Genomic DNA, 13,629 nt, shown 5'->3' on the forward strand with positions numbered 1-13,629 from the left:
AGAATCAAATAAACAAAAAAGCAACCAACTTTTATCACTTGTATTTCTGGAACATTTTGTTATTATACCTGATCATGTATGTCAACCATTACTGCATTCTGCTGGGGTGGATGAGCAGCAGGATGTAACAGACGGGGAGATACATTCGGAGGGTGGAAGGCTCGAGGTTCCTCTATTGCTTGCTGCTGTGCATAAGGGAGATGGTGATAGTTTTCATCCTGACTAATGGAATTATGTCGAGACAGACGATCCCTTCTTCCTCTCTGGCGCCTGACAGGAGGACTGAAACAGTAAATGTCAAAAAAGAGGGTCATTCAAAGGTGCTAAGTACACTGGAGAAAAGATAGCAAATGGTGCTGGGAAAAATTGAACTCCATACGCAACAAAATGAAATTAAAAATCTCTCTCTCACCATGCATGAATCTCAACTCAAAGTGGATTAAGGACCTCGGAATTAAACCAAAGACCCTGCACCTAAAAGAAGAAAGAGTAGGCCCAAATCTCCATCATGTCAGATTAGGCCCCAACTTCCTTAATGAGACTCCTACAGCACAAGAATTAAAATCAAGAATCAAGAAATGGGATGGATTCAAATTAAAAAGTTTCTTCTCAGCAAAAGAAACAATCAGTGAGGTGAATAGAGAGCCTACATCTTGGCTCTTAATCTCTAGGGTATATAAAGAACTAAAAGCTAAACACCAAAAAAACAAATAGCCCAATCAATAAATGGGCCATGGAAGATGATATACAATCAAACAGCAAATATATGAAAAAATGTTCAGCATCTCTAGCAATTAAAGAAATGCCAATCAATACTACTCTTAAGATTTCATCTCACTCCAGTCAGAATGGCAGCTATTAAGAACACAAACAACAATAAGTGTTGGCGAGGATGTAGGGAAAAAGGCACACATTCATACATTGCTGGTGGGACTGCAATCTGGTGTAGCCAATCTGGAAAGCAGTATGGAGATTCCTTGGAAAACTGGGAACAGAATCACCATTTGACCTAGCTATCCCACTCCTTGGTCTATACCCAAAGGACTTAACAGCATACTACAGGGACACAGCCACATCAATGTTTATAGCAGCACAATTCACAAATAGCTAAACTGTGGAAGCAACCTAGATGCCCTTCAATAGATGAATGGATAAAGAAAATGTGGTGTATATATATACACAATGGAATATTACTCAGCAATAAAAGAGAATAAAATCATTGCATCTGCAGGTAAATGGATGGCATTGCAGAAGGTAATGCTAAGTGAAGTTAGCCAATCCCCAAAAACCAAATGCCAAATGTTTTCTCTGATTTAAGGAGACTGATTCATAGTGGAGTTGGGAGGGGGAGCATGGGAAGATTAGATGAACTCTAGATAGGGGAAAGGATTGAGAGGGCAAGGACTGGGGCACGGGGATAAAAAAGATGGTGGAATGAGATAGATATCATTACCCTAACTAAGTACATGTATGAAGAAATGAATGTTGTGAATATACTTTCTTTATTTTTTAAATATTTATTTTTTAGTTGTAGTTGGACACAATATCTTTATTTTACTTACTTATTTTTATGTGGTGCTGAGGATCAAATCCAGGGTGATTTGGGTTTGATCAAGAAAGCATATTCACAGGCTGGGGTTGTGGCACAGCGGTAGAGCTGAGCCACAACCCCAGCCTGTGAATATACTTTCTATAAATCAGAGATATGAAAAATTGTGCTCTATATGTGTAATATGAATTATAATGCATTCTGGTGTCATATATAACAAATTAGCATAAAAAAGAATTACATTGAAAAAATCTAGTACATTCTCTTTGACTAAAAGCAAAAACAGTAAAGGAAAATGAGTGGTTTATCTTCATTTTTAGTACCGATGTAAATAATCCAGAAAGTCAAGAAATAATAAAATGGATACTTCTATACTTCACTTTATTTTATAAACTTGATGCTTCATGTACGTTTTATTGAACAAAGTGGAATAAACTAACATGCTACTATTATGATCCATCAGGATTCTGTATTCACTCTCTTAGATACCCATTGACAGTATATTCTTAGGTAAACTTAACTATTAAATAATTGCTTTAGCTCTTCATTGGCTCTAAAAAGTTACAAATTTAAGTAGGTTTCATCAATAATTTTCAAAATACATAGATTTGCAATCATTATACCATTCCAATGGTGATTTTCTATTCTCCTGATAGCTTGTGTGTATGTGTGTGTGTACTGGGGCGGGGATGGGAGGGAGTTACTGGGGATTGAACTTAGGGGCACTAAACCACTGAGCCACAATTCCCAAACCCTATTTTGTATTTTATTTAAAGGCAGGGTCTCACCGAATTGCTTAGTGTCTTGTCATTGCTGAGGCTGGCTTTGAACTTGCCATCCTCCTGAGCTGCTAGGATTACAGGTGTGCACCACCATGCCCCACTGTATATTTATTAACAGGAATTCTATAAGGAAGAGTTGTCACTCATCTCTCATTTGTTTATTCAGTTGCTTATGATCAATATGGATTCATGAATATTTACTCTGCTCACTGGGCTATAATCTATACTACTATTTTACTTTGTTATTCAAATTGTTCCATTGGGAACACTTTCAGCTTGGCTCCTGTGCTCTCGTTCAATATACTCCCATGTTTTTAATATCTGGAACCACAATTTACTCCAGGGTCATCTTTGTAGTTTCATTACTCCAGCCCTGGATTTAAACAGTTCTACAAAAGCCCTGGTTCCTTTACTGCAGAATGGTATCTGGAAGCCAAGACCAGATACTAGGAGCATTCACTGTTTCCAGGCTAAGAAAGCAGAACAAGGGCTGGGGATGTGGCTCACTGCTGAGCACTTGCCTAGCATACATGATGTCCTGGGTTGAATTCACAATAAAAATAAAACAAATAAAGCAGAAAGAAATATTTGTATATACACATATTTATGCTAACCCATGTTATATGGTGTATGTAAACATTTCCCCCCTCCCCTCCCAAAATCCCATCTGTCCACAAACCTTTACCCTACACTATTTTTTCCCCTCACAATTACTGTCACTGTTACTCATTCCCTATTCAAAAGTAATTCCTATGAAGGTCTTGAAATAATCACAAAACAAGATCCTGCTGTGCTAACAGGAAAGTCCCTTCATGATTTTGATCCCTATCATTCCTATATTGACTGCATCTCATTGCCTCTGCTGCACAACTTTGCGCTAGAATGTTTATTCAGAATTACTGAAACCTGAAAACAAGGAAGAAAGACAAATATTTCTTTCAGCTGCAATATTTCTACCAGTGATGGATATGTACTTTGCCATTTGCTTCAGGTCTAACACTTGTAAAACAGCACAATGCTGTTCTTCTTAACCTCACTTTTTTGCCTTTGTTGTACTGATTTTTATATATATGCTATCTATTTAAATGTGTGGAAATTATACATGCTAATCTTTCAGTGATCAGTCACTGGAAGTTTTCAAACACATATATTCATTTTTCTAAAATCATCTCTCTGTTCTATCCCCTTCTCATGTTCTGACCTTTTCTGAATTTCTTTCGTAAACAACAGACCCTTATTCAGAATTAGCATGTTTTTGTTTTCATTGTTAACCAATGGTCTTGAACCCTATTTCTTGTATTTATTATTCTGCTTCTGCTTCCTGGATAGAGCATAATATTTAATAATACAAGCAGAAAGGATCTCTTGCTGGTTAATTTTCTGAATATGTATCTATATATCTGAAAATGCTTTTACATTCTGACATTAAAATGATAAATCAGCAGGTACAATTCAAAGCAAAATGTAAATTCTCACATAACTCTGAAGATGTACTCTACTGCCTTCTTATATATAATGCGGTTAATGTTAGACAAGCTTATGGTCAATTTGGTTCTCATTTCTTTGTGTATGGTCTATTTTCCACTTCAAGTTATCTGTGAATAATAATTATTATTATTATTATTGGTGGTAGTAGTTGTATCGGGAATTGAACTTTGGGATACTGGAACATTGAACCACATCCCCAGCCCTGGGGATGTGGTTCAGTGTATTTTATTTAGAGAGAGAGTCACTGAGTTTCTTAGAGCTTTGCTTTTGCCGAGGCTAGTGTTTGTTCCTTGGTGTATGTTCTGAAATTTCACCAAGATCCTGCTTAAAACTCAGTTTTTCTCCAATTCTGAAAAGTGATTTTGTATTATTCTTTTAAAACTTTATTTATGTTGCAAAATATAAATATTATTAGACATATATAACTGAAAATATTACTAGACATATATATAAAACTGATAGTTTGATATCATTATTTAAATTTATTTCCCCATACTTTCTATTTTGTCCTTTTTATAAGACATTTTGGGAAACTCCACTTTTTCTGACCACTTATTAAATTTTACTAATTGAGATTTCCAAGTTGATTTTTAAAAATGTATTTACTGTATTTATTTTTATGTGGTGCTGAGGATGGAACCCACCACCTCACATGTGTGAGGCAAGTGCTCTACCGCTGAGCTATAACCCCAGCCTCTCCAAGTTGATTTTTATGAATATCCTCTTGCATCTCTCATACTTAATCTACAATTCTAATTTCTTTTAACTATTCAAGTAATTCTGTTAATTACTGAGTATAATGCCTCTATTTATTCAAGTTGTTTTATTACACGTAGTATCTTTCACTTTGTTGGTTTCTTTCAAGTGTTTGGTTATTTCCTGATTTTGTGCATCTTTGCATCTAAAATCTTGCTACATTACTTTCAAAATCACATCTTCTTGCACAGCTGGCCTCTAGGAGAAAATTGGGCAGTCAAGCTTAAAGTTGTATACAGAATATACAAGAAGCTAGTTTTCTAGACAGTTAAATTCTCCTTACACCACCTTTGTATTGCCATGAATGAAGAGCATGATACTTCTTATTAATTCAAGATTCTATACCTAGTTACTATTATAATCTGACACTTTCTTCTTGACCCAGAGCATTTTTCTATAGCCTAGTAGCTTTTACACATGTACATGAGGAAATGCCTATATGAAATTTCCTAATATTTCTTTGTAACAGTAGAAGACTTGACCCAGTCATTACCATCAGTAGGTAGATATACAGTGTGGTACCTTAATAAAATGAAAGCTTATGTCATAGTAAAAATAAACTTCTGCCACCAATGCCCTTGGGTTTAATCCTCATATTAGTAGCTTAAAAAAAAGGAAAAACACCAACAGGCATTAAAAACTATAATGAAAATTGGGCAGGGTGGCGCATGCCTTTAACTCCAGCGACTTGGGAGGCTGAGACAGGAGGATCGTGGATTCGAAGCCATCCTCAGCAACAGTGAGGTGCTAAGCAACTCAGTGAGGCCCTGTCACTAAAATACAAAATAGGGCTGGGGATGTGGCTCAGTGGTTGAGTGCTTTGGAGTTCAATCCCAAGTACCACCCCCCACTAAAAGGAGGGGGGGGCGAAATATAGAGAACAATGACAAATTCCTAGATGAGTTCACCCTCTAGGAAGGAGGAAGGAAAATGGCAGGTGGAGGAGGTAGAGGCACGCAGTGGTGGCAACCCACTCTTTTGTTTTGTGGAATCAATAAAGTTCTATTTTAACCTAGGTTTTGAGTATATGTGTTTGCTATTTTTTTTACCATAATTTGTTTTACATGTTTTCAGTATATGACAATTTGCCATATTAAAAAAAATACAAAAATAAAAGCAAAACAAACAAAAACTCTAAAACCCAAAATAAAACAAAAATTATTTTCTCGGGCTTATTTAACAGCTATAAAACAATTGGCCTAGTAGCCATACATTATTTTACTAAAATTGTTCCATATAATTGACTAATAATGTACTGAGAGTAAGTCTTAGTGTCACAACAGAATATAGCTCAGTTACCATGTTTGGAATCTGTGTTCATTTGGAAAACAGAACGGTGATTGTGGTATTTCTTCTGTATTAATCTGCTCAGGATGCCATAAAAATAACACAAACTGGGTAGCTTAAATAGGATCTTATTCTCTCAAAGTTTTGGGGCTTGAAGTCTAAGATCAAGATGCCACCATGACTGATTTCTGGAGAGAGGTCTTCTCCTGACTTGAAACAACCACTTCTCACTGTGTTTATATATGGCAGAGAATGAATTTTTTGATGCCTCTCCCTTAAAAGGACACTAATCCTATTAGACAAAGGTCCCACCCCTTATACCCACATTTAACCTTAGGTACTTCCCTTAGAGGTCACATCTCCAAATACCACCTACAGTAAGGGGTTATGACTTCAACATATGAATTTTGGAGGTACACAAAAACATTTAGTCAATAATACTTTCCTAATTCAAGATTATTACTTTCCTTTGATTATCAACATCCTGGATATGCAAACAGGTATGTCACCCCAATTAGACAATTACCTGGAATAAGAATTTTATGACCTCAAGCAACAACAAAAGAGGAAGCTCAGGAAGAAATGCACTCAGGAAGAAAAGGCAAGAGCCAAGTCTGGTGGAAAGGAGGACTAAAAGTGAACTTCAGTTATTCTTCCACAACTCAGGCGTCACATTTTTTTAAAATTTTTATTTATTTATTTCTTTTTAAATAAGAAACATACTTAAGTTCCTAATTGCTTTAGGGGATACAGAAGAAACAGGAATGGAGTGGCAAAGAGATAGTTTATTCCTAAATGTCCATATTTCCTTACAGTTATGAACTATAGAATGCATTTTTCAGTAATCAGGATTATAGACTAGCCCACATAAAGTTTTAAACCATAAGGTAAAACTGAATTCATATATGGTGGGGGATGTGGCTCAGTGGTAAAACACTTGCTTGACTAGCATGCACAAGGACCTGGATTGGTTCCTCAGCACTGAAACACCACCAACAAAAAATATATAACGTCATAGAAGGACTTTAGGTAAATCACTTTATCCCTCTCAATTTCTTCAGATGTCAATTACAAGATAAATGATCTCTTAAAATCTAGTACATGTTCATGTGCACATGTGCATCCACTGATGTGTTAATGAAATGCCTATACAAATATGTCTTCTGATGTTAAAATTACAAATCTACTAATAAAAGAAAATTTTAAGAAATAAATTATAACCAACTAACCTCCTTCTGTTGCGTGCAGGTGTGTTGCATCGTTCCCCTGAGAAGTGATGTTGGCTTGGTCGAACCGAAGGGGGCTGCCTATTTGATGTCATCTCCCATGGTCGCATTGGTGGTGAGGGAGCTGGTGATGCTGATGTATAATCAAAGACTGAATGAGAGAGGCGCTGTCTCTTAGGACTCGGACTATCTTCACTCTGTCAATGCAACAAAATCAATCAACTGAATAAGGCCTTTTAAGGATTTCATAATACTGCACATGCATAATTAAATATATTTACCCCCAAAATGTAAATGAGAATACACATGCACTATAAATCTAAATGTAAACCCCTAAAGAAAATGCTGTTAAAGGTAGAAAGAAGTGAGATGCACAACAAATATTATCAAATGAAAAATTAACTTTTTAAAAAATTAATGATAAAATGTCAGGTAACAATATATAAGGCATATGATAGTACAATGAGCTTTAATATAGTACTTGACCTTATCTTTAAAATCCTAATCAACTTGAGAAATTCTACCATGCTCTTTGCCAATTACCAGTTAATCCTCTAACCATCAATTGACAAGTTCAAAGTTTGGTTTAGGATACCCCCTCCATCTCACAGGCCCTCAACTTGCTTCTAAATTCTATTACTATTACCACTACTATTCTCTCTCTGTTTGGGCTATTACACATATATTTTTAATGATGATTACACAGAGAAAGTAAGATTTATATCAAACAGAAATAGTCAACTGATATAGATCATCATTTCCTAATTAAAATGTCACAGCACTTTGGGATTTGTCATTTTCAAGGGTCACAAAACTGATATGATCACTTAATTGCATTATTGACTTTCCAGGATTTTCCCCATCCAATTTGATTTCTCAATTGAGTCTTACAAAAGTACAAACTAGCTGAAAATCTGAGAGAACTACATGTTTTCTAACAGACCTATTTTCCAATCTACTCCTACAAGTTTTAACTACTTAGATATTAGGGTACAAATTTAGGTTGCAAAAAAAAAAAAGAGAGAGAGAGATTCCTATTACATGCACAAATGTCATATTAAAACATTACCCAAAAGAGTCCACATATCTACATATTACAATGTAGGATTTTTTTTAAAGATAAACATAAAACAACTGATTGCTTTCTTTAAATTGGGAGGAATGAAGCAAATTGCCAAATGATTACATTTGATCATTCCAAATTATTCAGCAGAGATGTTCCAAAAGTCATGCCATTTTCCTTCTATATTTAATATTACAATTCAATTGTCACAATAAAAATAGAAAATAGTTCAGAACCATTTATGAAAGTATGCTTTATAGTTCTTATATGAAATATAAGTATGCTTTATAGTTCTTATATTTATGAAAGTATGCTTTATAGTTCTTATAAAGCTGAGAAAAGTTCCTCTCCTTCTCTTTGTGCTATGATAATTTCACATAAGTAAAAAAGAAAAGACAAACAGAAGTGAAGGGAGGCAAGCTACTTATTCATTAGTTCTCTGGTACATCTTAATTTTTTTTTTTTACTGAAGGTAATAGGAAGCCAGGATGGATACAGGGACAGGGAAACATTAAAAAGTATACTATATATATATATTAAAAAAAGTATACTATATACAATGTGGTTTCATCACATCCTTATCAATTCTAGTAGTTTAAGGAACTCAAAAACATCCTGTTTCCAGAAAAGGGAAGTGAAATAAGCTACAAAAAAAAAAAAAAATTAAAAAAAAAAACAGAAGAAACAAAGGATACTAAAAATACTTTAAGGTAAGATAACATTGAATCTATAATTTTATACTCTAAACTATTAGTCTCCAAACTATCAATCTAGTAAGGACAAAAACAAGAACTTGCCAGATGTACTGACTACTAAGACTTAAAAAAATTGATTCTCGTACATCAGAAAATTTTATGTATTTTATGTATATGCTTGACCATTTCCTCTCAAGATTTGAAAGAGAGATATGTTCCAATAAAAGGTAGAATAAATACAAAAGTGCAATCAAAAGAAATCTCAGGAATGGCAATGCAGCAAGTCTGAAAAGTAATCATTCCAAATAAAAACAATTAGCCAGGTGGCTCTTAAGAAAAATGATCGAACTAAAAAACAGTATGTCTGTGATCATGGAAGTAATTAGTAAAATTTAAGCAAATGGCCCATGTCATAAAAAAGATAAAAGGCAATCAGAGTTCAGCAAAATAAAGGAATCAACTCCATCTGATCTTGTAATCTAGAGCATTCTTTGAGTGGAATAGGTAGTAAGAAGATTACATTTCCTTCTCCATGGGCCAAACATGCTCTTCGTTCTGCAATGAGTAAATTACTAATAACCCTGACACAATGAAGAATGTTTACTGATTTTCAATAATTAAAATCAACCTAGAACAAGGCATGAAGGATTACCATTGTACTTCCTGAATTGTGCTTTGATAAATAACTCTATAAAGACTTCTATTGTGACAAAAATCGGCCTAAATATAAAAATCATGAAACAAAGATCTAAAGACATCACTAAGACCCTTGCAAGAAGTTAAAACTTCCAAAGCCATATACTTAATAATAGGAAAAGTCATCCCACTGGCATAGAGTCAGCAAGGAAACACCTGGCTCTATCTGGACGTCAAGTGCAGGATGGATTTCTCTCTCAAGAATTTAAACCCAGGTTCACATCTCACATTAGAGTTGGAGTCTAAATTTCCCTATACATGCTGTGAATCTCTTAGGCTTAGAAATTAAAATTAAAAAAACTCATCTATAACCATGCTACTACAACTCTTGATAGAAGTAAACATAACGTTGAATATGGAGGGGATAAAAGATAACAGTTATTTTTTTTTCTTGTGGGGGGTTAACTAGGGGTTTGAGCTGGGGCGGGTGGTTTACTGGGGACTGAACTCAGGGGCACTCAACCACTGAGCCACATCACCAGCCCTATTTTGTATTTTATTTACAGACAGGGCCTTCCTGAGCCACTTAGCGCCTTACCGTTGCTGAGGCTGGCTTTGAAGTCAAGATCCTCCTGCCTTAGCCTCCCAAGCCACTGGGGATTACAGATGTGTACCATGGTGCCCAGCAAAACAACAGTTCTTAAGACTTCTGCATATCTTGGAAACATCGGATTCTGGCCTCAATCCCCAGTCTCTATATCATAAGGTTTGGGATTGACAACCCAAAACTGGTGCTTCTAATATGATCCAAGATGATGCCTGATGCTGCTTGTATGAGACCAAACTTTGAGAACTACTGAACTAAGAGAGATAAGGGACTCTCTTAAGAAAAAGCCTAAAAGGATAAATTGCTATAAAAGATGTTTTGAATTCTCAGGGGGAGAAATTCTTTTCTCTCATTGATTCTATGCCAGTGGACTGACTTTCAAAATACCAGATGATGACAACTTAAAATTCATATGATACAGATTCAAATCAGGTTCAAGTTACTGTCCTTATTTGGTACTGAAACTGTAGAGAAATTATTATACAGAACACTGGTATGAACTAAGGATCAAGGGAGGTGAGAAAGAAGATGTGTAGGATTACACTTAGCATTAAGTGTCTGATAAAATGATTATAAAATTATACCTCTATTAATATCAAACCATTTTATAACCAAAACATCATTATTAGAAGTGAAAACAACCCTGGAGGCAAGTGTTAAAAATGCATTCCACTAGAGTTAGAGAATATTATGCTAAGCAAAGTAAGCCAACCCAAAAAACTAAAGGTCAAATGTTTTCTCTGATTAGTGGATGCTGATCTATGATGGGGGTGGGGGACATGGGAAGAATGGAGGAACTTTGAATTGGGCAAAGGAAGGGTGGTGGAGAGGTGTTATGGAAGTAGAAAAGATGGTGGAATGAGATGGACATCATTACCCTACTTGCATGAATGGTGCATCTCTACACTGTGTACAATCAGGACATAGAAATGTTGTGCTCCATTTGTGTATGATGAATTGAAATGCATTTTGCTGTCACAACTAGTTAAAAAAAAAAAAAAAAAAACACACAAACATCTGCTTCCCACTGGGGCTGATCCTGCTCTCTATTCCAGCATCACTTGTGGTCCCAGTTCCTTGTTGGAAATAAGCATCGTGTCAACCTTCATTACAGATTCTGGGGCCTTCTTCGATTCTTCCAGGACTGGCTGGGTGACCTCTCTGAAGCAATGTCTTCCTGGAAGAGCTCTCACTGGCACACATACAGTAGGACTTGTCCTCAGTGCCATGAAGACAGTTCTTAAGAAGAGGATATAAGAATGGGGCAATGCTCATGATTGGTCACCCAGGACTGCTTGATAACTGTAGTGACTGTGGATCTCAATCACGTCATTGTAATCCCTTGCACTAGCTCCAGACACTGCTTTGGAAATGGCACTGCTGAATATTGCTGTTTCAATTCATGATCTCTTTAAATTTGGTTTCACTCACTGTAGAGGGCAAAGGGCCCGAATGTTGTCTGCCATGATGATTTTAGGGTGTTGAGGTCTCCGTGTATGTATCTGGTGGAAGCTCCACTGTAGAATTTGGTGGGGGAGAAGCAGCCTGGATTTAGGTTAAGGGCAGGTGGGATAGCCCCAGGGGAAGGTACAGAGGAGGTAACTGAGGAGAGAAGGGGATGAGATGTTGATAGTAGATGGGAGGAGGAGGGAGAGGAGGGGAGGGGAGAAGGGGAGGAGGAGGAAGGGGGGAGGAGGAGGAAGGGGGAGGAGGAGGAGGAGGGGGAGAGGACGGGAAGAGGGGAGAGGGATGGGAGGAGGAGATGGAGGGGAGGAGGAGGGGAGGGGGGAGGGAAAGGGGTAGGAGGAGGGGAAGGGGAGGAGGGGGAGGGGAGGCGGGGGAGGGAGGGGGAGGAGCTGCCCCAAAGCTTGGAGTGGTAGTAGAGGTGAGAGTAGACTCATCAGGGGAAGGGCTGAAGGAAGGTGAACGAAGTAGTGCTGTACACTGGGGGGCTTAGCCACCTAAGCAGATGAGGGTACAAGCTTCTATAATTTCTAGAATATCCAATTGGGTCCCTTGAGGTATTTCCACTCTTAGAATTCTGACACACTCAAGTTTCTGACAACTGTGACAGTTGACCAGCCCCATAATATTCACTTCCCCCATCCCAGACCCCACTTACAAACTTTTCTGGGCAGGAATTCTACCTCAGCATGCCAAAGCTAAGAGCTATGTGTGTGGACTTTGTTGACATCACAGCCTAGTGAATAGAAATATCTAGTGTCTGGGGAACTAACTTCCAGTGGACATTTCCTCTAAGACTTCCCAGAAACACTTGAATTCCTATTACGCTCTGCAATGTCCCACAGAGCACAGAAGATGGGTGTGACCTGTCAAGATGCCAACCAACCTGCTGACTGCAAGACTTCATGAAGCAAGACTCTGCCCTTGAAACCTTATCCCTGACTTTGATGCACCCCCTTAAATAAACCACTGGAGCCATCTTCTTTTATCTAGCTCCAGCAACTCTGCGGACTACATGAAGTCAGATGTCATTATATGATAAAGAAAAATATTTTATATCTTAGGTAAAAACTATCAAGGAGTCTTGGAAATAAAGGAGATGCTATGCCACAAAAACTCACCAAAATGGAAAAGGGTTCCAAGTTCTAACTAAACCAGTGACTAATATGTGCCTCTGATTTTAGCAATCATTACTAAGTCCCATGATTTCCTTCTCAAAGGAGCAATAGTGTGTGTTTGTGTGTGTATTCAATGTCCTCTAGTAACCTAGTCCTCTATTTGTTAATCATTTATTAGGGCTACCTTTCACCTTAGACTTACAAATAAGCACAATCCAAGAGTTCCCAATTTTCCTTTGAACTCCCAGATTTTCTCAAGCCTTAACTATCTTTAACAAAACATGAAGTTTCTCATTCTATGACAAAGCAGGGAGGGGACAACATTTAACTGCATATGGCCCAGGAAGAATAAACTCTCAGAGATTTTTATCAATTTTAAATAATAAATGTGAAAACACTTAGAAAACTTAATACTTGATATAATCAATTTGCTAATCAAGAATAACAGATTCCTTTTTTGTTTTGCAATGGCAGGATGCAAGCAGAAAAAGTATGAAATTTTTGTTTGGATCACACAATGTAGTTTACAAAATTCTATATATATAGAGAGAGAGATATATAGATAAATATAGATATAACATTTAAATTTCCATAGCTGTAGTCTTAATTTTAAGGTATATTCAGCTACATATAAAATGTTTCTCTGAAAGACAATTTGGTAAATATATAGCCCTTCAACCATACAATGTACATAGTCCTGTTTCACAGGACTTATTTTTTGATGTACAGCTCTGATACTCCTGAATTCAAAAATTTTACTATAAAATTCAATCTCTCAACTAAATAACCAATATATCCTCCCAGAATGACATGGTCCAAGTTTGTGTTTTTTCATAAAAGCTCAAAGAAATTAAGTTTTATGTGCAGTAGTGCTTAAAAAGAGACGCTGGTGGCACACTATGATAAAACATATTGCAATTCCATCAGAATGTAAAGGACCCAACGTTGTGTGAAAATA

General features: G+C 36.6%; 1 protein-coding gene and 1 pseudogene across 2 annotated transcripts in view; both read right to left on the minus strand.

The window, feature by feature from the left end:
- Positions 1-13,629, minus strand: part of Rnf38 (ring finger protein 38) — a 122,767-nt gene that overhangs the window by 25,419 nt on the left and 83,719 nt on the right. For both annotated transcript variants that reach the window (XM_077797064.1, XM_026415318.2), the window contains 2 exons: positions 7,092-7,285; positions 69-282 (listed from right to left, as the gene is read on the minus strand). In XM_077797064.1, coding sequence (XP_077653190.1) covers positions 69-282; positions 7,092-7,285 — 408 coding nt within the window. The remainder of the gene's footprint in view (positions 1-68; positions 283-7,091; positions 7,286-13,629) is intronic.
- LOC113175905 (cleavage and polyadenylation specificity factor subunit 7 pseudogene) lies at positions 11,188-11,736 on the minus strand (annotated as a pseudogene).

This window comes from Urocitellus parryii, chromosome 4 (genome assembly GCF_045843805.1).
Source record: "Urocitellus parryii isolate mUroPar1 chromosome 4, mUroPar1.hap1, whole genome shotgun sequence".
NCBI classification, from domain to species: domain Eukaryota; kingdom Metazoa; phylum Chordata; class Mammalia; order Rodentia; family Sciuridae; genus Urocitellus; species Urocitellus parryii.